This window comes from Dama dama, chromosome 4 (assembly GCF_033118175.1).
Source record: "Dama dama isolate Ldn47 chromosome 4, ASM3311817v1, whole genome shotgun sequence".
NCBI lineage: Eukaryota > Metazoa > Chordata > Mammalia > Artiodactyla > Cervidae > Dama > Dama dama.
Genome location: NC_083684.1, coordinates 67,762,898 through 67,790,366, shown reverse-complemented (window position 1 = coordinate 67,790,366; position 27,469 = coordinate 67,762,898). Strand labels below are relative to the sequence as shown.

The 27,469-nt window shown below is 47.4% G+C and overlaps 1 protein-coding gene across 7 annotated transcripts; it reads left to right on the top strand.

Moving 5' to 3' along the window:
* Positions 1–2,588: 2,588 nt before the first annotated feature.
* On the top strand, positions 2,589–26,940 carry NLRP12 (NLR family pyrin domain containing 12). Of its 7 annotated transcripts, none has more exons than XR_009692518.1 (11): positions 2,589–2,976; positions 3,843–3,923; positions 5,293–6,979; positions 10,682–10,852; positions 12,102–12,272; positions 14,758–14,928; positions 16,017–16,187; positions 17,341–17,511; positions 20,428–20,598; positions 25,407–25,712; positions 26,201–26,940. XR_009692518.1 is itself a non-coding variant. In XM_061140173.1 (10 exons), the coding sequence occupies exons 1-10, from the start codon at positions 2,688–2,690 to the stop codon at positions 25,540–25,542; spliced, it is 3,219 nt and encodes a 1,072-aa protein (XP_060996156.1). In that variant the 5' UTR covers positions 2,589–2,687; the 3' UTR covers positions 25,543–25,879. The 7 variants fall into 7 exon arrangements, 3 of the variants coding, with proteins under 3 accessions (XP_060996156.1, XP_060996158.1, XP_060996157.1); XR_009692519.1 differs by lacking the exon at positions 26,201–26,940 and adding an exon at positions 21,052–22,928 and having other exon boundaries at positions 24,012–25,541; XR_009692521.1 differs by lacking the exon at positions 26,201–26,940 and adding an exon at positions 21,052–22,928 and having other exon boundaries at positions 25,407–25,525.
* The last annotated feature ends 529 nt before the right edge of the window (positions 26,941–27,469 follow it).

Genomic DNA, 27,469 nt, shown 5'->3' with positions numbered 1-27,469 from the left:
GAACTGGGAGGCTGGGATTGACATATGTGCATGGCAGATAACAGTGAGCGCTTACTGTGCAGCACGGGGACTCCGTTCAATGCTCCGCGGTGACCTAAACCTGAAGGGAATTCAAAAAAGAGGGGATCTGTGTACACGTGTGGCTGATTCATTTTGCTGTACAGTCAACGCTAACACACACTGTAAAGAAGCTATACTCCAATAGAATTAATAAAAAGAAAGAAAGAAATGTAGACCCTCACACCCTCTAAAATAGAATTTTTATTTCAATAAGGTCTCCTGGTGATGCACATTAGGGTTTGAGAATCACTGCCTGGAGACATGATTTTGCAATTGTACCCAGAAATGTTCACTAACCTCAGTTCCATTTCTTAACCACTAAAAAAAATTTTTTGAAGTATTGTTGATTTACAGTATTGTGTTAATTTTAGGTATACAGCAATGTGATTCAGTCATATAATACATATATATTATTCTATTTCACTGTAGTTTATTACATGAAAAAGCCTATTGTTTATATATGAATCCAGCTCTATTCTGAGTCCAGAAAACGTGACTGGCCCTTACGAATCCCTCCCCTTTCTGCTAAGCACAGGGGTCCTATCTTTGCCTCTAGAAGCACTAGCAGTTGAAGAGGCAGACTTCCAGTGTGGATGGTGGTTGAGGAAAGAGGGAAGTGGGAACAGGACAATTAAAGCATGTCATATGTAAGCATCAGAGCCAAACACCGCATCTCTGAAATTCCCAGTTTACATAGACTATGGCAGGACTTAGGCTTTGTCCTATTTCTTCATTTCCTCAACAAGCCTGTAAAAGTTTGGGGTGAAGCTTAGAAAGCTCTTTCAGGCTCTCACTTTTCCAGAAAAAGCCCCAGGGCAAGGGGTCAGGGGAGAGGAATGTGAAGACCGTAGAGGGTATCCACATTGCATCACTGTCCCTGGAAAGACCTAGAAACCAAAGCATTTCCCCCAAACCTCTTCTTCACCTTGTTGCCATGTTCAAAACCACTCCCTGGCTCCCTGAACATCCTTGGTGGAATAAGGGGCTTCCAGGTGGCTCTAGTGGTAAAGAACCTGCCTTCCGATGCTGGAGATACAAGAGATGTGGGTTCAATCCCTGGGTCAGGAAGATCCCCTGGAAGAGGGCATGGCAGACCCCTCTAGCATTCTTGCCTGGAGGATCCCAAGGACAGAGGAGTCTGGCGGGCTACAGTCCATAGGGTCGCAAAGAGTCAGACATGACTGAAGTGACTTAGCATGCAGGCATGCACAGTGGGTAAGAATCTGCTTGCCAATGCAGGGGACATGGGTTTGATCCCTGGTCAGTGAAGATGCCATGTACCACGGAACAACTAAGCCCAAGGCCACAATGACTGACCATCGCCCTAAAGCCTCTGCTCCACAACAAGAAGCCACCGCAATGAGAAGCCCAAGGACCACAAGGAAGAATGGCCCCACTCGCCACAATGAGAGAAAACCCACATATAGCAATGAAAATTCAGCACAGTCAAAAATAAATAAATCTCAAAAAATAAAAAATAAAAAAGAATATTCAATTATAAGATCATTCCTTTCTCCTCATCCAACCTAAATCTTTCCCCAGCATTAACACCTGATAGCTGTTTGCGCTTCATCCTTCTCCAGACTGTTTCTTCTTGGGGGTGGGAGGGTGCGCTTTGTGAGGTCTTAACTGTGGCAGGCTGACTCCAAAGTCTGTGGGTTTAGTTCCCCCAGCAGGGATCATGCCCACACCCCCTGCCCTGGAAGAGGGATTCTGAGCCCCGGGATCACCAGGGAAGTCCCGACTATGCCCTTTTCATTCACCCTAGGGCATCTTCCTAGTCTGAAGGAGATGAGATATCTGCCTCTGCTCTTGTTTAGCTGTGTGATGGTGGAGAATCCATGTCCCCCTCTGAGCTTCTGCCTCCCTCATCAATACCTGGAAGAGAAATTTGCTCACCTTCACCCACAGCTCATGTTCACATTTGCTCCCATGACATTGGTTAAAGCAAGCAACACATCCGAGTCTGATATCATCGGAAAGCAGGTCTAATTCTCCCGTTAGGAAGCATGTATGCTAAATTTCTTCAGTTATGTCCCACTCTGTGCGGTCCCACGGACTATAGCCCCCCAGGCTCCTTTGTCCATGGGATTCTCCAGACAAGAATACTGGGGTGGGTTGCCATGCCCTCCTCCAGAGGTTCTTCCCGACCCAGGGAGCAAACCCACCTCTCTTATGTCTCCTGCATTAGCAGGCAGGCTCTTTACCTCTAGCACCACCAGGGAAAAGTCTCCCCACCCCCAAGGGCAGTAACTATTTTGATAACGATCTACCTCAGACCCAGTGAGGCAAGGAAGACTGTAGACAGGACAAAGAGTGTTTGGTCCAGGGAGCGGGGAAGAAGGGAGAGAAGTGAAAGTTCTTTCTCACTACGACTCAAAGCCTCCTGCGATGTCCCAATCTGTCTCCACTTCCTCCTCTTCAAAGTGGACCTGATGGTGAGGTGGGGACGTGGTGGGGAAGGGGTGGGAAGGAATCGAAGGGGGAGGAGGCGCTATTTCAACAGAAGGACAGTCCGGACGTTCACATCTCTGCCAGCGGTGATCAGTGCAGGGCATGTGGACACGCTCCTCCTGGGTATAGAAACACCCCTCCAGCCTCTCTCCCGGAGGGCCCACGGCGCGCCCATGTCCCCAACCCCGCTCAGGAGTGACCTGGGTCGCCTCTGCACCTACTTGGAGGAACTGGAGGCCACAGAGCTGAAGAAGTTCAAGTTATACCTGGGGACTGCGACAGAAATGGGGGAGGGCAAGATCCCCTGGGGGCGGATGGAACCGGCGGGTCCCCTGGAAATGGCTCAGCTGCTGGCGGCTCATTTCGGGCCGCGGGAGGCCTGGCTGCTGACCCTCGGCGTCTTTCAGCGGATCAACAGGAAGGACCTGTGGGAAAGAGGCCAGAGAGAGGACCTAGGGAGGGGTAAGGATGACGGCCTGGGCTAAGGCTGCCACCCACCAATTCCCTTCTTTTGTGTTTTTGTTTTGCTGTGTTTTTTTCAAGATTTTTCTGCTGCTTCCTGTTTTAAAATTAATTAATTAATTTGGCTGCACCTGGTCTTAATTGTGGCATGTGGGGTCCTTCTTGTAGCATGTCAGTTTCTCACTCTAGTTGCCTGGAGGCCTGTGAAATCTTAGTTCCCCCACCGGGGGTTGAACCTGTGCCCCTTGCATTGGAAGGCAGATTCTTAATCACTGGACCACTGGGGAAGATCCCCCCTTCTCCTTCCTGATGATCGCTGGGCTCCCAAGAACCACCTCTAGCCCATCCCCCTGGCCTTCGTTTGAGCTGCCTGGAGTACCTCCCTCTGTTTTCTGCTCCTGGGAAACTCCTATTCGTCCGTCAGAACCCGGAAGGCACTATCTTTTCTGTGATTCCTCTACTCATTTTCTCCCTCCCCCTGCTCGTCATCCTCAGTCACCCTGGCTGGCTTGGAAACCCCAGTTTTCATACTAAGTGCTTAACACATATATATTTTGGAGTCCATGAAAGAATAGATGTTCAATAAATAAGTATTGAATCAAAAAATATGCTAGGTATGCATGTATAAAAGGTATTTCAAAGAATGCTAGTTTGTGGTCTGGGGCTGAAGGGGAGGAGGAATCCAAGCTGACTCAGAACTCCCTGGGTGAGGGGTTAATCAGATGGATGGAGGTGCCAATTACTATGATCGATACCCACCTGGGCAGTGACTTATTATCATGTAGACAGTTTGATGTAATGGAAGTTAATGTCGTGGAGGGCTAGTCAGATACATGCCAGCTGATCTGGCGAAATTTCTCTTCCAGACGCTCCACCTGGCGGCGCACCCTCACTGGGCAGCGAGTCAGCATGTTCTCTGGAAGTCTTGCCTGCCGCTCCAAGAAAAGGTGAGCCACAAGCCATGTGGCTGGTGCAGCCACTATGGAAAACAGCAAGGGGGGTCCTCAGAAAACTAGAATTACCGTACGATCCAGCAATCCCACTCTGGGGCATATACCCAAACAAAACTCTAATTCAAAAAGATACTTGCACCCCTTTGCCCACAGCAGCACTATTCACAATAGCCAAGACATGGGAATGACCTAAATGTCCATCGACAGTTGAATGGATAAAGGTATATATATATATATCACGTCTTCTTTATCCATTCCAGCCTGAAGAAGCAGGAATGCCATTCAGCCATGAGAAAGAATGAAATCATGCCATTTGCAGCAACATAGATGCAACTAGAGATTATCGTACTAGGTGAAGTCAGAAAGACAAATACCATGTGATATCACTTACGTGGAGAATCTAAAATATGGCGCAAGTGAACCTATCCACAAAGCAGACTCACAGACCTAGAGAACAGATTCCTAATTCCCAAGGAGGGTGGGGGAGGGAAGGACTAGTTTTGGATTAGCTGATACAGACTATTCTATATAGGATGGATAAACAACAAGGTCTTACTGTACCACAGTGAAGTATATTCAATATCCCGTGATAAATCATAATGGAAAAGAATATTTAGAAAAAGAATGTCTATATGTGTACAAGTGAGTCATGTCACTGCACAGCAGAGATTGGTACCACATTGTAAAATAAATCAACTATCCGTGCAGGTGTGCCCAGTCATGTCTGACTCTTTCCAGACTCCATGGCCTGCAGCCCCCCAGGGTCCTCTGCCCCTTATCCTATTTCCCAGGCAAGAATATTGGAGTGGGTTGCCATTTCCTTCTCCAGGGAACCTTCCCAAGCCAGAGACTGAACCCGCATCTCCTGCACTGGCAGGCAGATTCTTTACCACTGGGCCACCTATTAACAGTGAAGTGTGAAAGTCGCTCAGGTGTGTCTGACTCTTTGTGACCCTATGAACTGTAGCCCACCAGGCTCCTCTGTCCATGGAATTCTCCAGGCCAGAATACTGGAGTGGGTAGCTATCCACTTCTCCAGGGGATCTCCCCAACCCAAGGATCGAACCCAGGTCTCCCGCATTGCAGGTGGATTCTTTACCATCTGAGCCACCTGGGAAGTTAAATTAAAAAAAAAAAAAAAAAAAAAAGAATAGTTCCCATGTTGATGCTTCTGCTTTCCACAAGGAGGCAAGATCTGTGTTGTTGTACCAAAGTACCAAAGTTCCCAGGTTCCATCTAGAAAAGACTTCCAAGGTCATAGCAAAGCAGATAGTTCACTAGACCATGGTTTGCATTAATGCATGCTTTCATTAAAGGCTGCTGACCAATTTATCTTTCACGGTCCTTCATTTATCTCCGTTAGATCCCCAGGAAACCTACCGGGACTACGTCCGCAGGAAATTCCGGCTCATGGAAGATCGCAACGCGCGCCTGGGGGAGTGCGTCAACCTCAGCCACCGGTACACGCGGCTCCTCCTGGCGAAGGAACACTCCAGCCCCAGGGGGGCCCAGCAGAAGCTCTTGGACACCGGCCGGGGACATGCGGGGACCGCCGGCCAGCCGGCCAGCCTCATCCAGATAGAGGCCCTCTTCGAGCCGGATGAAGAGCGCCCAGAGCCCCCGCGCACCGTGGTTCTGCAGGGCGCGGCGGGCATGGGCAAATCCATGCTGGCCCACAAAGTGATGCTCGACTGGGCCGACGGGAAGCTCTTCCAAGACAGATTCGACTACGTCTGCTACATCAACTGCCGGGAGATGAACCTGGGCACCGCGGAGCGCAGCGCGCGAGACCTCCTGGCCGGCTGCTGGCCCGAGCCCTGCGCGCCTCTCCGAGAGCTCGTCCGCGTGCCTGAGCGTCTCCTCGTCATCATGGACGGCTTTGACGAGCTCAGACCCTCCTTCCACGACCCGCAGGGCACCTGGTGCCTCTGCTGGGAGAAGAAAGTGCCCGCGGAGGTCCTCCTGGGCAGTCTGATTCGTAAGAAGCTCCTGCCCGAGCTGTCTTTGCTCATCACCACGCGGCCCACCGCTCTGGCCAAGCTCCAGCGTTCACTCGAGCATCCCAGGCATGTGGCGATCCTGGGCTTCTCCGAGGCCGAGCGCAAGGAGTACTTCCACAGGTATTTCCACGACGGGGAGCAGGCCGGCCAGGTGTTCAGCTTCGTGAGAGACGACGAGCCCCTCTTCACTCTATGCTTTGTCCCCATGGTGTGCTGGGTGGTCTGCACCTGCCTCAAGCAGCAGCTGGAGGGCGGGGGGCTCTTAAGACGGAGGTCGAGGACCACGACGGCCGTGTACCTGCTCTACCTCCTGAGTCTGATGCAACCCAAGCCGGGGACCCCCACCCTGCCGTCCCCGCCCAACCGGAGGGGGCTGTGTGCCCTGGCGGCCCACGGCCTCTGGGAACAGAAGATCCTCTTTGCGGAGCGCGACCTCCGGGAGCACGGCCTGAACGCGGCCGACGTCTCTTCCTTCCTCAACATGAACATCTTCCAGAAGGACATCAACTGCGAGACACTCTACAGTTTCATCCACCTGAGTTTCCAGGAGTTCTTCGCGGCCATGCACTACGTCTTGGATGATGGAGCGAGCGGGTCCGGCCCCGAGCCGGACCTCAGCAAGTTGCTGACCGAGTACGCCTTCTCCGAGAGGAGCTTCTTAGCCCTCACGGTCCGTTTCCTGTTTGGACTCCTGAACGAGGAGACCAGGAGCTACCTGGAGAAGACGCTGGGCTGGAAGGTCTCGCCTGGCGTCAAGACCGAGCTGCTCGAGTGGATCCGCCGCAAGGCGCTGAGCGAGGGGTCCACCCTGAAGCGGGGCGCCCTGGAGGTCTTCGGCTGCCTGTACGAGCTTCAGGAGGAGGAATTCATCCAACAAGCCCTCAGCCCCTTCCAGGTGGTCGTGGTCAACAACATCACCACCAAGATGGAGCACATGGTGTCCTCCTTTTGTGTGAAGAGCTGCAGGAACGCCGAGGTGCTTCAGCTCTTCGGGGCTGCCTACCAAGCCGATGGAGAGGACGGGGTGAGCTGGCCCCTGGCAACGTCATCGTAAGTATTTGCTGGGGCTCACTCCCCGAGTTCATGCCCTTAGCCATGTTCATGTTCTCAAAGCCGGTGACTTTTTCCTCCATCCTAGGAGTTATTTGGCAAAATGCAGAGGATTTCACTGTCACAGTTAGGGGAGATTGGACAGATGCTAGGATCTAGTGGGTGGAGGTCAGGGATGCTGCAAAAATATCCTACAATGCACAGGACAGCCTCCATCACTAAGAATGATTTGGCTCCAAAGTGTCAACAGTGCCCAGGTTGTTTTCTTGTTCTTAAACAACAAGAACAAAAACACTAACGGTTGCTCAGTTGTGTCCAACACTTTGCGACCCCATGGATAGTAGCCCGCCAGGCTCCTCGGTCCATGGGATTCTCCAGGCAAGAATACTGGAGTGGGTCACCATGCCCTGTTTCAGGGGATCTTCCCGACCCATGGACGGAACCCAGGTCTCACGCATTGGCAGGTGGATTCTTTACCACTGAGCCACCAGGGAAGCCCTAAGCAATACTTATTGGGACTAAATAGTGGCCCATGTCAAGGAGAATGTATCCAGTCAACATATATTATCCAGGGCTTTATATCTGTGGACGGCGCACTCCCTTTTTTTTCAGGTTTTTTTTCCTTGTCCTTGCCCTGACAGGCTTAGGAGATCTTAGTTCCCTGACCAGGGATGGAACCTGGGCCCCTGGCAGTGATGGCACACAGTCCTAAGCGCTAGACCTCCAGAGAATTCCCAGTGATTTTCTAAACTTACTATATGGTCTTTTTTTTCTTAAAAATTTTTTTCACATTGAGGTGTAGTTGATTGACAATGCTATGTTAGTTTCAGATGTACAGCAAAGTGACTCAGTCCCTCAGTATATTCATACAATGTATGAAATATACATATAAAGTATATTCTTTTTCAGATTCTTTTCCATTATAAGTTATTACAAGATACTGAGTATAGTTCCCTGTGCTATACAGTAAGTAGGTCCTTGTTGCTGGGCATTTTTTTTTTTTTTATAGATTGAAGACAGTATGAATAAGGCAGCCAGTGCCCCTAATAGAGCAAACATCCAATGGAGAAGGAAAATAGACAAAGAATAGTAAATAAAGAAATAGGCAAATGAAAAAAAAAAGAAATAGGCAAATGAAATGAAATTGATGATTAAGGTAGTTGCAAACAGAGCTAACTATTATGAGGAAAAAAAACGGGTAATATTATATAACAGTGACTTGGAGGCGCAAGGGCAACATGAAAGGAAGTGGTCAGTGAAGGAAACTCTGAGCAAGTGACATTGTTTGTGTGTGTGTTTGGCTAAGACTTTGTTTTGGTTTGAGTTCCCTGAGGAGTCACCTTAGAAGCAAGGATTTCAAGGTAAGTGGAGTGGAAAGGATACATTCTTTTTCCTTCTCCTCTCTTAGGTTGTGAAACTGGGGGCTTATAAATTAGACTTACAAAAGACAGATTCACAAGCTAAAAAAAAAAAAAAAAGTTTATTGGCAGGTTCATTCCCACTTACATGTGGATGGACCCAGAAGTAACTAACCCAAAGGGCTCCTTAGAATTTGGGCTTATGCATATTTATATATATATTTGGAATCTAGAGAGATGGGACTGATGAACCTATTTGCAGAGCAGCAATGGAGACACAGGCAGACAAAGAGAACAGACTTGTGGACACAGTGGGGGAAGGAGAGGGTGGGAGGAATTGAGGGAGTATCATGGAAACATATGCCTTGCCATATGTAAATTGTACCTTGCCATATGTAAATTACCTTGCCATATGTAAATTAGACAGCCGGTGGGAGTTTGTGCTTCACTCAGGGAGCTCCACCTGGTGCTCTGTGACCACCTAGAGGGGTGGGATGGGGGGAGACGGGAGAGAGGCTCAAGAGGGAGGGGACATACGTATACCTATGGCTGATTCATGTTGGTGTGCGGCAGAAAGTAACGCAATGTTGCAAGCAGTTATCCTCCAATTAAAAGTAAATTTTAAGCAAAATGAATTTGGATTTATGTACAGTCTTAACAAAAGAACAATAGGTCTTTAGGGCTGTGACAAGACAAAAGAAAAGGGTTTTGAGAGTAAGCTGAGGCAAGCTGTGGAAAGGCAAATATGTGGGAAAACTGATGGAATAATAGTTTGTGCGGTCTCACAATGATTTCATCAGCTTTGGAACTGCAGGGGAAGAAGAATCCTCTTCCTTCTTAGGGTCTCTGGCTGGGCCTAAGAATTAAATTGACATAAGAGCCTCCAACTAATAAAAATAAATTGGAAAAAAAAAAAAAAAGAAGGCAAAAAAAAAAAAGACAGCGTAGCGGCGGGGGGGAAACACCCGAACTTTACTGAAAGACAATGAAGACCGGAAGAGCAAGTGATGCTGCTGGCCTGGGGACCACACTTGAGAACCACAAGTAGATGAAAGGCTTTAAAGAGCTCCCTGGGGCTTCCCCTGGTGGTCCAGTGGTTAAGACTCCCTGCTTCTGCTGCAGGGGGCGCAGTTTCAATCCTTGGTTGGAACTTAGATCTCCCATGCTGCATGGCACGGCCAAAATAAATAAACCAATAAATTTAAAGAGCTCCGTGATAGTAACTCAATCAACAATGAGCAGAGCTGTATGGTTTTCTGCCCTCTCTGAGTTGCTTGCTAATGCTTTTCAAAAAAAAAAAGTTATAATGGAATATTTCAAATATACACAGTATATATAGATAGATGAATATATATATATGACCAGTTAGCAACATTTTGCCAAATGTGCTTCATCTATTGTTACCTGTCTTGCTTTTTTTTTTTTTCCTCAAAAAATTTTATGGGGGGATTGTTCCTGCTAGGCTTGTGGGATCCTATTTCCTCAACCAGGGATTGAACCTGTGCCCCCTTCCCTCACCATGGCATCATCATTCCTAACAAAATTAATAATACCTGGGAATTTCCTGGTGGTCCAGTGGTTAGGGGACTTCCCTAGTGGCTCAGGCAGTAAAGTGTCTGCCTACAATGCGGGAGACCCAGGTTCAATCCCTGGGTCAGGAGGATCCCCTGGAGAAGGAAATGGCAACCCACTCCAGTACTCTTGCCTGGAAAATCCCATGGACGGAGGAACCTGGTGGGCTACAGTCCATGGAGTCGCAAACAGTCAGACATGAATGAGCGACTTCACATTCACTTTCACTTTCCAGTGGTTAGAGCTTCCCGCTGTCACTGCGAAGGGCCTGGGTTCAATACAGGAATCAATCAGCATAGCAAAAAACAACAACCAAAAAGCACAATTCCTTAATATCTTCTAATACTCAGTCCATATTCAAATATAGAGCTTCCCTGGTGCGTGCGTGTGTCCTAGGTCACTTCAGTCGTGTCCGACTCTTTGTGTGCCTTCCTCCAGGGGATCTTCCCGACCCAGGGATCGAACCCACGTCTCCTGTGTCTCTTGTATTGGCAAGTGGGTTCCTTACCACTAGCACCGCCTGGGAAGCCCTCGGGCTCAGTGGTAAAGAACCCACCTGCCAATGCAGGAGACACAGGAGACGTGGGTTCGAGCCCTGGGCTGGGAAAGTGCCCAGGAGAAGGAAATGCTAACCCACTCCAGTCTTCTTACTGGGAAATTCCATGGACAGAGGAACTTGGCGGGCAAAGAGTGGGAGATGACTGAGGGATGAGCACACATGCAAAGGCCAAACATCTCCGTAAATCGACGGTCCCATCTGTCTTTCCTGCAGCCCCGAGAGGCACGTTTTACCCGACATCTACAGCGAGCAGCTGGCTGCTGCCCTCAGCACCAACCCCAGCCTGGTGGAGCTGGCTTTGCACAGCAATGCCCTGGGAAGCCGGGGGGTGAAGCTGCTATGTCAAGGACTCAGACACCCCAACTGCAGACTGCAGAACCTGAGGTGAGTCCAGGCTGGTCTGTGAGCTTCTGGGGACCCTACCATTCCATCTCAAGGGGCTCCGTCAGAAAGAGCATAGGGTGGGACTTCCCTGGTGGTCCAGTGGTTAAGACTTCCAGCTTCTACTGCTGGGGGCACGGGTTTAATCCCTGGTTGGGGAGCTAAAATCCTGCAAGCCGCGAGGTGTGGCCAAAAAAACCCAAAAAATCATAGGATGATGTTTGCTTGGGCTCCCATAACAAAGCCCCACAGGCTGGATGACTGAAATGATGGACTTTGATTTTCTCAAAGTTGTGGAGGCTGGAAGTTCCAGATCAACATGTCAGCAGGCTTGGTTTCCTCTGAGGCCTCTCTCCTTGCCTTGCAGACGGCCACCTTCTCCCTGTGTCCTCACATGGTCTTTCCTCTGTGTCTCTGTCCTAATCTCCTTTCCATATAAGGACACCAGTCATATTGGACTAGGATCCACCTTAATGACCTCACTTTAACTTAATTGCCTTCTTGTAATGATGGAGAAAAGAAGAAAGACTGGGGAGAGGAGGAATAAATTAGAGGGTTGAGATTAAAATATACACACTTTGTTGTTGTTGTTTAGTCGCTGAGTCGGGTCCCACTCTTTGCAATCCCATGGACTGTAGTCTTGGCAAGAATACTGGAGTGGGTGGCCATTGCCTTCTCCAGGGGATCTTCCCAACCCAGGGATTGAACCCACATCCCCTGCATTGTCAGGTGGGTTCTTTACCTCTGAGCCACCAGGAAAGCTCATATATAAAATAGACAACCAACAAGGATCTATGGTAGAGAACAAAGAACTCTACTCAATATTTTGTAATAACCTATAAAGGAAAAAAATCTGAAATATATATATGTATACACAGATGTACTCATATATATTTTATATATGTATATATTCAGTATAGCTGAATCACCTTGCCTTGATGTATACCTGAAACTAACACAACATTGTAAATCAACTGTGCGTGCTTAATCGCTCAGTTGTGTCTGACTCTTTGTGACCCCGCGGACTACAGCCCACCAGGCTCCTCTGCCCGTGGGATTCTCCAGGCAGGAATACTGGAGTGGGCTGCCATGCCCTCCTCCGGGGGATCTTCCCGACCCAGGGATCGAATCTGCATCTCTTACATCTACTGCGTTGGCAGGCGGGTTCTTGACCACTGGTGCCACCTGAGAAGCCCCTTTACAAAACAATCCCAAATGAAATCACCAGGCTCTTTTCTTCTTTCCGTCCCAGGTTGAAGAGATGCCGAGTTTCCAGCTCTGTCTGCGGGGACCTGACGACCGCGCTGATCGCCAACAAGCACTTACTGAGGATGGACCTCAGTGGCAATGACCTGGGGCTGCCGAGCATGCAGCTGCTTTGCCAGGGGCTCCGACACCCCAAATGCAGGCTGCAGGTGGTGCAGTGAGTGTCCCCCCCGGGAACATGTCCTTCAGCTGTGTGACCTCCTGGGACAAGCTGGTCGTGTCCCGGGGCTTGAAGCATCTCCCCAAATGCCGACCCCCAAACCCCTACCTCACACCACGGCTGCCCTTAGACCCGTGAGCTGAGATGCCACCCCTCCCCAGACTTTGCACTTTGTGCAAGTGTGCTGAGTCACTTCAGTCGTGTCTGACTCTTTGCCACCCCGTGGACTGTAGCCCGCCAGGCTCCTCTCTTTGTGGAATTCTCCAGACAAGAATACTGGAGTGGGCTGCCATTTCCTCCTCCAGGGGGTCTTCCCCACCCAGGGTTCAAACTCGCATCTCCTGCTTGGCAGGCACATTCTTTACCACTGAGCTCAAATTAGAACTGCCCTTAGACCTTTGACCTGAGACGTCCCGCCCTGGACTTTTTGCATTTTGGAGAACCTGTTTCTGGCCTCTTCTGACCCCACTCACTTCCACATGGTGAGGAGTCCCTGGGGCCACCTGCCCACCCAGAACCCACACCCTATTTATTGACCACATCCTGAGTAGTCAGAACCCTAGGGGTCTCTGCGCAAAGATCCTTTTCTTGTGCAACTTCCTTTTTCTGCAGTTCCACTGTTTTTAAAAAATCACCCTGCCTTCCCCCTCTATGTCTTCATTACTACTCATAAGAACACTCCATTTTTTTCCCCATATTTTAAAAACTTTCTTTTTTTTTTTTAATGTGGACCATTTCTAAACTCTTTATTGAATTAGTTACAATATTGCTTTTACTTTGTATTTTTGGTTTTTTGGCCACAAGGCCTGTGGGATCTTAGTTCCCCGACCAGGGATCAAACCCAAACCCCGCTAGTTGGAAGGTAAACTCTTAACCATTGGACCTTCAGGGAAGTCCCCCAACACTCTACTTCTGACACTTTTATGTGTGGAGTTATCCCCACACCAAAGCATGTGACGCCAACTGGGTGTCCTGGAGTTTAACTTGGTTCTAGCACTTTCTACCTGGAGATGGCATCAGAGTAAGGCTTCATTGCCTGGAACCTGGGTCCCCTGCACTGCAAGGCAGATCCTTAACCACTGGACCACCAGGGAAGTCCCATGTTTTTGTTTTTGTTATATCACTTAGGAAATTAGAGATTTAGGAACTCTGTGCCAGGAGCCAGTGCAGAGATCTGTGTGTGTGTGTGTGTGTGTGTGTGTGTGTATTTTTTACTATTATCTCACTGCCCCTCATCTTACTCCTCCAAATCAACTTCTACTTACCCTTCAAGAACCAGCTCAAATCCTCCCAGAGAGCCTTCCCTCACTGCACACCATTTGCCAAAGCTGGGTGAGGAGGTCCCTCCACCGGGATGTTCAACAAACAGTAACTCACACTGACGGAGCACTGACCATGTTTCAGGCTGGTTCTACACCCACTGCTTTTAATAAATTATGTAATCCTCACAACAACCCTCTGAGGCCAGCACAGTTATTATCCTTATTTTAGTCAGTGACTTGAGACATGGTGGCACATGTAACAGAAAGCTGAGACCTGATGAAAACGCGCTTGAGGGAATTCCCTGATGGTTCAGTGGTTAGGACTCCGTCCTCTCGCTGCCAAGGGTCAGGGTTCAATCCCTGGTGTGAGAACTAAGGTCCCACAAGCCACCATGAGGTGCAGCTAAACAAACAAACAAGCAAGAAACCCAAAAAGCAAAACAAAAAAACTCCCTTGAGGTCAAAGTATGGGGGGTGGGGAACAGGTTGTTGAACCCTAGAGACCCTGCTCTGAGCTATTACTCTGTGTACACTGCCTCCATGAGACCTCCTATGTGTGTGTGTGTGTTAGTTTCTTAGGCGTGTCCGACTCTCTGCAACCCCATAGGCCACCAGGCCCCTCCGTCCATGGGATTCTCCAGGCAAAAACAGTGGAGTGGGTAGCCATTTCCTTCTCCAAAAAGAACGATAGAAATAAAGAAAGTGAAGTCTCTCAGTCGTGTCCAACTCTTTGCGACCCCATGGACTGTAGCCTACCAGGCTCCCCCATCCATGGAATTTTCCAGGCAAAAGTACCCGAGTGGGTTGCCACTTCCTTCTCCAGAGACCACCTATACTGGATCATACTTACTCATTTGTCTTAATAGACAGGATTCTCCTTTCTGGAAATGACAAAATCCTGTTTGTTTCTGTAACTTTAGGGACAATTGTAGGTTTGTGTCCAACTCTTTTGAAACCCCATGGACTATAGCCCGTCAGGTTCCTCTGTCATGGGGTTTCCTAGGACCCAGGAAAGAATACTGGAGTGGGTCACCATTTCCTCCTCCAGGGGTTCTTCCTGACCCAGGGATTGAACCCACGTCTCTTGCATTGGCAGGCCGGTTCTTTTCCATTGAGCCGCCAGGGAAGCATGTCAGCTGATTCGATGGGCCAGGGCAGGAACCGTGAAGATACAGAAAGGCAAGATGGCACCCTCTTCAACACTTCTCTTTCCTCCCAAGGTTGAGGAAGTGTCAGCTGGAGGCCGGGGCCTGCCGGGAGCTGGCCTCTGTGCTCAGCACCAGTCGCCATCTGCTGGAGCTGGACCTGACAGGAAATGCACTGGAAGACGCGGGCCTGAGGCTCCTGTGTCAAGGTTTGAGGCACCCAGTCTGTAGGCTGCGGATTTTGTGGTGAGTTCTCCCGGTGTCTCTGTGAATCTGACTCCTCTAGGGACCTCATATGGGCTTCTCTGTGGCTCAGAGGGTAAAGAATCTGCCTGCAATGCAGGAGACCCAGGTTCAAACCCCAGGTGGGAAATATCCCCAGAAGAAGGGAATGGCAACCTACTCGTGGACAGAGGAGCTTGGCGGGTTCATGGGTTTGCAAAGAGTCGATCACAACTGAACACACACACACACACACACACACACACACACACACACACACACACACACACAGTTATTTTTAATTTTTTGAGGAACCACCATACTATTTTCCGTAGCCACTGCACCATTTTACATTTCCACCAACAGTGCAAAGTGGTTCCAATTTCTCCACATCCTCACTAACATCTGTTGTTTTCTGTTTTTTGGATAATGTCTATCCAAGCGGGTATGAGGTGATATCTCACTGTGCTTTTGACTTGTGTTTTCCTAATGATTAATAATGTTGAACATTTTTTTTTTTCACGTGATTTGTGGCCATTTATATGTCTTATTTGGAGAAATGTCTATTTAGGCCTTTGGCCATATTTCAAACAAGTTTATTTGAAGACATTAGTTTTAAGATTGGGGGCAGGCATTTGCAGCAATATGGATGGACCTAGAGATTATCATACTAAGTGAAGTCAAGTCAGAAAGAGAAAGACAAATGGTATCACTTACACTTGGAATGTAAAATACGACCCAAGTGAACTTATCTATGAAACAGAAACATTCACTGTTGCAGAGAACAGACTTGTGGTTGCTAATGGGAAGGCAGGGTGGAGGAGGGAAGGGCTGGGGGTTTGGGGTTAGCAGATGCTAACTGTTAAAAACTGAATGGATAAACAATAAGGTCCTACTGTACAGCTCGGGGAACTATACCCAATATCCTGTGATAAACCCTAACGGAAAAGAATATGAAGATGAATCACTTTGCTACACAGCAGGTATTAACAGAACATTGTAAATCAAGTCTACTGTAATAAAATTTTTTGAAAAGACTGGGGGCAGGGAGGATAGCATCAGCATTGTACAGGAAACCCTCCCGAGCACACGCCGAACTGGATTTTCTGCAGGTTGAAGATCTGCCTCCTCACTGGTGCTGCATGTGAAGACCTGGCATCCACCCTCTGCGTGAACCAGAGCCTGGTGGAGCTGGACCTAAGCCTGAATGACCTGGGGGACCCCGGGGTGCTGCTGCTCTGTGAGGGCCTCAAGCACCCCCAGTGCAAACTCCAGACCCTCCGGTGAGTCCCCGCTTTCCTCACTGTCCTAGGAGTCCAAAGTCACGATTCCTGCCCTCCTGCCTGGGCTCAGTGGGGCTGTCTCCCTCCCCTCCTCTCTAACCTCTAGTTCTATCAGCCTCCTGTCAAAGGCTTTTCTGCCACAGGGCCTTTGCACAAGCAGTTCCTTCTTCCTGGAATGCACTCGTTTTTTTTTTCTTTTAATATTTATTTTATTTATTATTGATTTATTTAGCTGCCCCCAGGGTCTTACTTGCAGCATGCAGGATTTTTAGTTGTGGCATGCAAACTCTTAGCTGTAGCATGTGGAATCTAGTTTCCTGACTAGGGATCAAACCCAGGCCCCCTGCATTGGTAGCCTGGAGTCTTAGCCACTGGACCACCAGGGAAGTCCCCCTGAGATGCACTTCTGCTCTGATTTCTCCTTTTTTCCACCCTGATAATACCTGTTTCATCTGTTAGGATCCAAAGCAAATGCTGCTTCTTCATGCACACCTTCTCCAACCCCTAGATAAGATTACTTTTAGGATCCTATTTGACCTTATTTTTCTCCTCAGTGTCACTTGTCAAAATGTGTGTGTGTGTGTTGTATTCCAGAAGTGCATGAACAACACATTGTGGCAACATGTTCCAATGACTAGCATAAGTTCTGGCTCAGAGACTATATTTTGAAATGATGGAACAGATGAAAAAGCAAATTAAAAAAATAAATAAAATGGGGAATTCCCTGGCGGTCCAGTGGTTAGGACTTTGCACTTTCATTGCTGGGGGCTGGGGTTCAATCCTTGGTTGGGGAACTAAGATCCCAGAGGCTGCTGGGTGGGGCAAAAAAAAAAAAAAAGCAGCAGGACTGTCAATTCCATCTTGCCCCTCCCCCATCCCCTCTCCCCACCTGTAAACACTAGTTTGTTCCTGTATCTGTGAGTCTGCTTCTTTTGCATAATATTCACTAGTTAATACAGTAGCATTTTCAACCCCATTAAACTGAAGACATCTGGGAATTTCCTGGTGGTCCAGTGGTTAGGACTCCCTGCTTTCACTGCCGAGGACAGGGGTTCAATCCCTGGTGGAGGAACTAAGATCCAACCCCTCTCTTTCCCCCAAAAAATTTCAGAAGGAATGAGGCAGCTCTCTCCTGTGCTTAATGTCTTCCCAGGCTCGGCATCTGCCGGCTCAGCTCTGCAGCCTGTGAGAGTCTCTCTGCTGTGCTGGGGCTCAGCCCCCACCTTCGGGAGCTGGACCTGAGCTTTAATGACCTGGGGGACCGTGGCATGTCCTTGCTGTGTGAGGGGCTGCGACACCCCTCCTGCAGACTCCAGAAACTCTGGTGAGTGGCTGGGAGGCAGGGCTGCTGGGTGTGATGCTGGCCCCTGGCAGGGGCAGGGTGGGGGGCACCGAGGGTTTTCCTGTCCTTGTCTTTTTTCTATTGGATCGTTATCCTTCCATCCCTCCATCTCTCTGGAAGATATGAGATGCTCAGAGGTGGAAAGAAAAGCTGTGTGAACGAGTTGCAGAGTAATTCAGTCCTCTGGAATACAAACAGAAGAGGCTAAATTTTTCCATCCAGTCATTGCTTCTAAACACATTCTGTAAAACTCCCCTTTTCTCTGAGCATTTACTTGGGCAGATTTATAGCTTTCTGGTAACCTTTACGTAGTAAAAATTCAATCTGGGGCTTCCCAGGTGGTCCAGTGTCTAAGGGTCCTCACTCCCATTGCAGGGGGCCTGAGTTCAATGCCTGGTCAGGGAACTAGATCCCACATGCCTCAACTAAGACCAGATGCAGTCAAATAAATAATAAATAATTTTTTAAAAATTCAGTCTGGTCCAGAATAAACTTCAGTCAAGTGTTAATGAACAGTTCTTCCTTCCCCTTTCTCCCAACACCAGCCCATCCCTTCCTCCCAAAAGACTTAGAATGAGAGGAGGCTGTGTCTATTTTAATTTATTATATTAGTTAATTAACTTATTTTTGGCTGTGATGGGTCTTTACTGCTTTTCTCTGGTTGCAGCGAGCAGGGGCTACTCTTTGTTGTGGGGCAAGGGCTTCTCACTGCCTTGGCTTCTCTTCTTATGAATCTGTGCTGGTGGCTCAGATAGTCAAGAATCTCTTAGAGGCTCTAGGCAGGCAGGCTTCAGTAGCTGTGACTCACCGGCTCTAGAGCGCTGACTCAGTAATTGTGGTTGCTCCCTGGCGTGTATGATCTTCCTGGACCAGGGATCGAACCTGTGCTCCCTCCATGGGCTAGCAGATTCTTAACCACTGGAACACACCAGGGAAGTCCAGGGCTTATCTATTTTTAATTTTTTTCCCTTCATGACTCTCTTGCTTATCTGGGGCCCTGGGTAACTGGAAACAAAGATGAGGGCTTAGGGACAGCATGTCTTCCTTTTATTTATTTATTTTTGGCCACACTGGGTCTTGGTTGCTGCGAGAGGGCTTTCTCTAGCTGAAGTGCACGGGCTTCTCATTGCAGTAGCTTCTTTTTTGGGAGAGCACAGGCTCTACAGCAGCTATAAGCCTATAGCTGTGGCTCATAGGCTTAGTTGCTCCTCAGCATGTGGGGTTTTCCCGGACCAGGAGTCTAACCCATGTCTCTTGAATTGGCAGATGGATTCTTAACCTCTGGACCACCAAGGAAGCCCCATCTCTCCCTTCATTGGTGCAGCTAGGTTCCCTCTGGGATGTCAGTACCACGCCCTCCCAGTCTGGCAGGTGTCCAAATGATACCTCTCTCATGGGGATTGTATGTGTGTTCTCATGGGGACCCCAGAGGAGGTGCTCCTGACATGGAATGTTCTGGGTCAAGCTCTTTCCACAATCCCCTCCCCAGCTCTCACCATATGTCCTACTCCTGACCCTTCTGTGGCTGTGAGGTGGGTGATTATACGTCACCCACCTGGGTCTTTCTCTTCCATTTCAAGTCCTGAACTGCTGCCTTATACCTTGTTTGGAGGCACATATTGCCTCACAGCCTCAGCCAAAGATGAAAATATTTCCATCTAACATCCCAGCTACAACAACACTTCAATAATGCTACCTATTTTTACTGTAACAGCATGGAATACAGGAAAGAAACACAACTGGACAAAATAGAAACCAGAGAAAATCAGATGGCATAGTGTTGGGTGGGGCAGGAAGCAGCCCAAATCATGCTGGCTTCTTAAAAAAAAAAAAAAGGTGGGGGAGAACATTGATCAAGTTGTGTAACTGGAAGTGTAGGTTTCAGGTATGGCTTGATCTAGGCATTCAGATATTTGATCTCCATTATCTTCTCTACTTATTGCTGTATTGACTCCATTCTGCATTAAGGTTAACTTTGATCCAATACATGGTGGCAAAATGCCTGCAGCTCTATAGATGACTTCTTTTCAGGTGCAAGTTCTGAACAAAAAAATCTCTAGGGAAAGTGTGATTCTGATTCACTCAGTTTGGATGGATCCTGTGCCCAGAAGGAACCACTCGTGGTGGCTGGGGACAAGGAAACCAACCAGCTTAGGCCTGGACCCTATATCTACTTCTAGAGCTTGTAGACATTAATCCCTGAGATGGGGGTTTCAATGAGAAATTGGGATAGAATTACCAGAAGGAGAAATTCTTGGCTGCAGAATCAGGATATCCATTATAGATGGAGCTGTGAATTGAGAAGTCTTTTTTTTTTTTTTCCCCTTTCTTCTTTTGTTTTAAAAAATTAATTTGGGGGCTTCAGTGGTGGCTCAGTGGTAAAGAGTCTGCCTGCCAGTGCAGGAGACATGGGTTCGATTCCTGGTCCAGGAAGTCCTCACATGTCAGGGACCAACTAAGCCCAAGTGCCACAGCTACTGGGCCCATGAGCTGAACCTGCTGAAGCCCAAGCTCTGCAACAAGAGAAGCCACCGCAATGAGAAGCCCGAGCACCGCAACTAGGGAATAGCCCCCACTCACCACAACCAAAGCCCACACAGCAACGAAAACACAGCACAACCAAAAATTAAAAATAAAAATTAAAACCTTAAATTTTTAGCAGAGTATAGTTGCTTTACAACATCATGTTAGTTCCTACTGTACAGCAAAGGGGAGTGTCTTTAAATGCCTTGATGAAATGCTTTCCCTCACCACATCGGCCTTAACCTGGACTGCTCTGGTTCTAGTCTACTTTTCTCTTAAACTGATCCCTAAAAACATCACCCTGATTCCCTGAGAAGCTGACACTTTCCAACAGGAACTGCCCATATTGCTTCAACCACTTCTCGTCTTCCACAGGCTCGACGGCTGCAGCCTCACAGGCAAAGCGTGTGAGGATATTTCCTCCACCCTGGGCATCAACCAGACCCTCACAGACCTTTATCTGACCAACAACACCCTGGGGAACACAGGTGTCAGGCTGCTATGCGAGAGGCTGAGCCACCCAGGCTGCAAGCTCCGAGTCCTCTGGTGAGAGATGGTCCTTGCCTCTGGAGGAGACGGGACCCGGGGCTTGGGGTCAGGATAGTCAGTGTGCTCAGTCGTGTCCGACTCGGTGACCTCATGGACTGTAGCCCGCCAGGCTCCTCCGTCCATGGGATTCTCCAGGCAAGAATACTGGAGTGGATTGCCATTTCCTCCTCCAGGGGTCTTCCCCACCCGGGGATCGAACCCGGGTCTCCCGCACTGCGGGCATATTCTTTACTGTTTGAGCCACCAGAAGCCCTCTTGTAAAATGATTACAAATTTGTTAACACAGGCTAGGGTCTTAAAAATGGGGCGTAGCTTAGAGCAAGCTTATCTCCCAATAGGATTTGATTTACAATGAAGAACTACTTAATGGAATTAGCATATTTTAACCAAGCAGGATGAGACTGAATGCCACCAAAGTGGCCTGGAATATTTCCCATCTTGTGTCCTCAGGCTGTTTGGCATGGACCTGAATAAAATGACCCACCGAAGTTTGGCGGCACTTCGAGTGACAAAACCTTACTTGGACATTGGCTGCTGAGTGGCTGAAGTTGCTGGTTCTTCACTGAAAGTCAGGACAGAAGAGGACCATCCAGGACCCATGAATCAACGATGATCTCTGTCTCTTCCTCAAGAGACAAGATCCTCTGCAGGATAATCTTTGCTGCTTGGGGTCTGTGCGATCCCTGTGCAAGAGAGTGGAATATTAGTTTGGAGAGTTGGTGCTATGGAGAGAATCCAGGGCAGGATCCCAGATGATTCTAGAACAGAAGCTCTCAACTGAGGGTGATTTTTGCCAGCCTCCCCCTCCAACCTCTGCCTTCCCAAGACACCCAGCATTGTCACAGGCCACTGGACTGGGGAGATTTGTTGGCATCTTGTGAAGTCCTGCTATAAACATCGTAGAAAATAAAAATACACTGACAGTTCCCATGACAAAGTGTTAGGGAACTGTTGACCATAATCATCCACCTCCGCCAGGTCTGATTGCCTGACTTCTCACAACAAGAGGTCCTGATAAGGAGCTTGATGCTGCTTGTTGGTTATCCATCTTAAATAAAGCAGTATATTATCCATCCCAAACTACCCCTTCCCCCCGCCCTTTCCCTCTGGCAACCCTAAACTCGTGAGCAGACTTTTTAAGGCTGACTGAACTAGGGGTAACCTGATCCACTTACAGAAATCCCTAGGCTGTCGTAAGGGCTTCCCAGGTGGCGCCAGTAGTAAAGAACCCGCCTGCCAATGGAGGAGAGGGTTTGATCCCTGGGTCAGGAAGATCCCCTGGAGGAGGGCATGGCAACAGTATTCTTTCCCGGAGAATCCCAGGGACAGAGGAGCTTGGATGGGGTCACAAAGAGTGAGATATGACTGAAGGGACTCAGCACACGTACAGGCTGTCAGAAAGCTGAAGGCTAATGGAATCTGTGGGCTTAAAAGCTGAGACTACACCTTAAGGTAAAGGCATGAGTTTTCTGGCTTTGTAGTCAGAACTGCACCTCCAGCATTGCAGGTGGATTCTTTACTGATGAGCCACTGGGTAAGCCTTAGTTTAAAACTAGCAACACAGGACTCCCAGGATTTACTGGACACTCAAGGTTCAGTGGCTGAAGTGGCTTGGGGAGGGCTACAGAGCACAACTTCTCAAAGATGGGATGTCCCGATTGTAATGGCCGGGATTTCCCGCCAAAAATTGTGAAATCACCATTACTACACACCAGTAATCATATCAACTCTATTTTAGATTTCAGAATTACCCAATTATTACCAAGACAACTTACATGAAGCTTTATCTCCAAATCCAATTCTAAGCAGAGCCCTGGGAAGTAACCTTTCACATTCACCTATAGGTTAAGGATCTTGGCAAGACTGCTAGCCCATTGATTTTAAGGTCATAGTTCAGCCACTTGAACTTCTGAAAAAACTTATATGTTAATTCTTAACATCGAGTGTTAAACACCCAGACTTTTTCATTTTTATTAGTTGGAGGCTAATTAGTTTACATTATAGTGGTCTTTGTCATAGACATGGATCAGCCGTGGATTTACATGTGTTCCCCATCCTAATTCCCCCTCCCATCCCTCACAAGTGCTCAGGGCTGGTGCACTTGGAAAGCCCAGACTGCATAACTGCTAAGTTGTGTCTGGCTCTTTTGGAACCCCAAAAGACGCCTGTCTGTTTTCCAGGGAAGATTACTGAGTGGGTTACCATCTCCTTCTCCAGGGGACCTTCCCAACCTCTAGGGACTAAACCCACATCTGTCTCCTGAATTAGCAGTCGGGTCACCGGATAATTGCTACTGTAGGCAGATTCTTCTACCCCTGAGCCACCAGGTAAGCCCTAAATTAACACCATTTGTGCACTTGTAACACTGCCAATCTGTGCAGCTTGTCAGAAAGCTACAAATTCCCTTTTTAACCTTCAATGGTATTTTATACCCCAAGTGCTACTAGCCAAAACTTGAAAATGAGACCATGGCAGCCACCCCTAAAGATGCTCCACCCTGGCTAGAGGGATGGTTACACAGGGTGAGAGGCAAAGCTTCATTTGTGGCTCCCCTTTGACTCACATGAACCATGCCCCCACTCCCATGGTAAACTGTCTCCCACATAACTAGTCCCTGGTCCCCAAACTAGTTTCTGGACAAGACTTTTGTGGTTAGTCCCCAACCCAGGGAATGAGATTGCTAAAGCCCTAGAAACTACCTCCATGGCTTCATTAATCCTGAGCAACATGCAGGATCTAGGATCCTCACTAGGGATTAAACCTGAACCCCTTACATTTTAAAGACGGCCTTACCCAGTTCACACAAAGGCCCCATTATGTTAATGGCCCCACCAAGATAGACCCACTTTCTGGCAACCCCCCAGAAACTTCCCATAGTGCCCCAAGGACCACCTTTGGAAATAAAGTGACTAACAGCACACAAAATACTGTTTTATTAACATTTAAAACCAATGTTCTGATTAGTGAAATAGGCAGAGCTTTTAATGATTGTTGAAATATTACAATAGGCAGAGCTTTTAATGGAGCAACACTGCAGATTAGACAAGTCCTGGAATTGGAAGTAAAACCCATCATTGAACAGAAGGCGTTGGTTGCTGACAGAATCTCGATTTAAGACAAACCTAAGGGAGTCGGTAATGAAGTCGGTAAACGCGAGCAGATACCGCAGATGCCAACCATTAGATGGTTTTCCCACGCAGGGACGCTCGAAATGGGAGCACTTTCCAGTCACGAATCGGCAAGAACCCCCATTTTGAGCATCCCGGTCTGGGTTACTGGAAGTTTAGTGATCTCTGTAAAAGTCATTGGTGCCGAGACAATGTTAACATTAAGATAAGGACACTTTATAGACAACCTCCCCATTCATTACCAGGCCGCCAGTTAATACTTATGTTAATGTGTATTCACAGGAGACAGCTCGACCAAAGACTCATACTATTGAGTTTTAAAAAGGAATGGCAAGGAGCAGACACGATTTCACCAAGTGGAAGTTACTCTCTCAACCGGTAACACTCAAAACATGGCGGCACTTCCCCTCGTAAAACGGAAGTGCCCCCACAGTTTGAGTACCACAGGCTGAGAAGTTGTGGGACGAATCACCAAATGACGGATTTAGAAGACAGAACGCTTGAAAGGGTTAGCACTAACCCCACCTTAATCCCAAACCACGGAAAGGGGAAGAGGCAAAAGTTAACCAATTATGAAGCTCGTGTTCACCCCCCCTCCGCTATTCCCATACGAGTAAAAATTCAGTTAAGGAGAGTTAAGTGCCATGCAGGTTGGTGAGAAGTCGCTGCATGCCGAAGTTAGAATTGACTTTTCCTTGGACTTCCTAACAGTCCTCTGCACTGGAAGCACGGAGGCGGTGAAGGTTCAATCCCTGGTTGGGAACTAAGGCCCCTCATACCACGTCGTGCGGGTAGAAGTGAAAATGTTGCCTCAATTTGGGCAGAAATGAGGCAAGAAAACGCCTCCCAAATGTCACTGGCCAAACAATATAGTAACTGGGAACACAAAAAGTTCTGCGACCTGAGAAGACACTGGGCTGGGCGGGCCGGGAGTGGGATTCTCGGTGATTATGCCTTTTGTACTTTCAATGCAGGAGACGTGGGTTCGATCTCAACTTGGTAATATCCTCCATGCCTTCTGGTTGAGAAAAAAAAAAAAAAAATGAAAAATCCTATTAGAATACACAAGGGCAGTTTAAATGAAAAAAGGTAGCTTCGGAAAGAGGTAGCAACCCAGTGCAATTTCATAATACTGAAAGCAGGAAAACATTGAAAATAGAAGAGCACCTGGAAAGAGAAACGGGTGAACAACTTAAGGAAAAGAATGTCCAGGTGATACTCACATGATGCAGAATCTCATTGCTTCTTTCGCCAGGGAGTCAGGTCTCAGACCCGCCGACCTCTTATATAAGCCAAAGACCCAGCCTTTGAGGGGAAGACCACTCCCCTCCACAGGTCTCCACCCAGATCCACCCTGCCCCATTCTGAGTCAGACCCACCCTCCAATATTTTTTTTTTTTTTTTTTAACCGTTGACTCCTTCATTGTTTAGACCACCGGAACAAACAAATCATAAACAAACTAGGAAAATGCATAGAAGTACCCCCAAGAACATAACTGTACCTTCTGGGGACTCGGTTATTCATTCAACTATTTACTATTTAGCAATTATTTGTTGAGCACATAAGACACCCGAAGGCATGCTTGCTAGTGTCTGGGGTGTTTGGGGTGAATAAAACCATGGATTTTATAGTCCAGGGCAGTGGTTTTTGACTGAGGGTGTTTTTTTCCTCCCCAGGGGACATCTGGCAAAGTTTGGAGACACATTTGATTGTCACAACTGGGGAAGGCAATGGAGTACCTTCAACCTTTTGTGGAGAACGCCAGGGGTCTTGGCAAACATTCTAAACTATGTACAGCGCTTTACAAGGTGAATAGTGTCGAAGCTGAGAGACTGAGACCTAGAGGAAGGGTGATGGACAGAAAAAACAAACAACACATCGAATTCTGTTCATATTATCTCCTCTGAATCTCTGCATATTCATATAAACCATTGATGTAGGGATCACTTCTGAGTTCTTTAAATCCAACACCCTATTAAAAGGTATTTTAAACGTTTTTTTTTTTTAACAACTATGAATATTACAATTTCTCAAAATATTTTCAGTATCTTTTTAAAATGTGCAGTTTTACTAAATTTATGTGTATTATTGAGGTCTGAGTATTCTCCCTATAAGAAATCCTGGACAAGGAGTAACAAGTCCATGGGGCTTGCTTAAGATGGTTGGATGAAGTTCAGAAAATATATAAATAAAATGGTAAAAAAAAAATAAATACATGTGCCTTAATGCTTAATGGCAGTACAGAGTATATCTTTAGCCTAATTTCATTAAGCCCCTAATGTTAGACATTTTCAATTTTTACAAATTTAGGATAATTTATTAATAGTGCTATAATGAGCATTTTTAATTAAATTTTTTATTTTATTGGCAAATAATTGGTTTGCAATGTGTTAGAATGAGCATTTTAAAATATTTCCTGTTTTTTCTTTTACAATGAGCTTTTTCTTTTTTTTTTTGGCCACCCTGACAGGCTTGTGGAATCTTAGTTTCCCAACCAGGTATCAAACCTGGGCCCGTGGCAGTGAAAGCATTGAGTCCTAACCACTGGAACATCAAGGAATTTCCTAAAATGTGGATTTTTGAGAGCAACTTTGGTAAAAATGGACACATTGGTTTCCACCCAGATCTAACCTCGCCACTCCTCTCCACCTGGACTCTCTGCTATGTCCCCAAACCCAGCAAGGTCCTTTTCATCACCTTATTTTCTCTGCCACTGACAGCTTTTTCTTCCTGCCCTTCACCCTCATGGAGCACGTTGAGGGCCGACCCTTTTGTGTCTCTCACATTTCAAGGGCTTAGCATTTTTCTTTGTGTAATCACTAGCCACCAGTTCAATTACTTGTCACAGTTGTCCTTTGAGCTCAGCTCCCAGGGAACAGTGGTTTGTCTTATTCACCTATATCCCCCCACCCCCAAATCAGCCCTGAGGCCCGAACTTAGTAAAAATGCAGGAAGCATTTGTTCTTAAGGGTGAAAAATTCTATTAATGCAATTGACTTTAAGAAACGTGAAACAAAGACTTCCATTCAAAGTTGATTTTAAATCAATCCTGTGGAGAAGGAAATGGCAACCCACTCTGGTATTCTAGCCTGGAAAATGCCATGGACAGAGGAACCGGTTGCAAGAATCAGACATGACTTAGCAACTAAACCACCACCAACATGCCCACTAAAACCTCAAGTTAATATGTTTATTAGCTACCTTTTCCCAATTTTCTCCCAGCTTTATTGATGTACAATTGATTTGTTAACTATTAAAGTTTTATTGATGTATACTTGATTTTATTAACTATTAATGAACCTTAAGTCTCAAGTTAATATCTTTCCTCTTTGAAGGTGTTAGTCACTCAGTCCAGTCCGACACTGCAACCCCACGGAATGTAGCCTGCCAGACTTTGCTGTCCATGGGAATTCTCCAGGCAAGAATACTGTGGTGGATTGCCATTTCCTTCTCCAGGGGATCTTCCCAAACCAGGGGTTGAACCTGGGTCTCCTACATTGCTGGAACATTCTTTTTTTTTTTTTTTTTTACCTTTCCTCTTTGCTGAGCCACTTTTTTTTTTTGATTCAAAAATTCCAAAGATTTGATAGCCTGGGGTGGCTGGGGGAGACTAATGGAAAAAATGTTTGCTAAGTCAAACATTCTTCCTGCAGAATTGAAAGCTCTTCATTTACAAATCACTAGACCTTGTTGTCATTACAATCACCTGGTCTCTCCACCCTCCCCGCCCAATTCGTAC

Bases quoted from the DNA above. Each gene is read 5' to 3' on its own strand.
- NLRP12 (XM_061140173.1), top strand. From the start codon at position 2,688: ATGTCCCCAACCCCGCTCAGGAGTGACCTGGGTCGCCTCTGCACCTAC. The intron at 6,980-10,681 runs GTAAGTATTTGC...TCTTTCCTGCAG, and splicing joins TGGCCCCTGGCAACGTCATC to CCCCGAGAGGCACGTTTTAC. The intron at 12,273-14,757 runs GTGAGTGTCCCC...TTTCCTCCCAAG, and splicing joins TGCAGGCTGCAGGTGGTGCA to GTTGAGGAAGTGTCAGCTGG.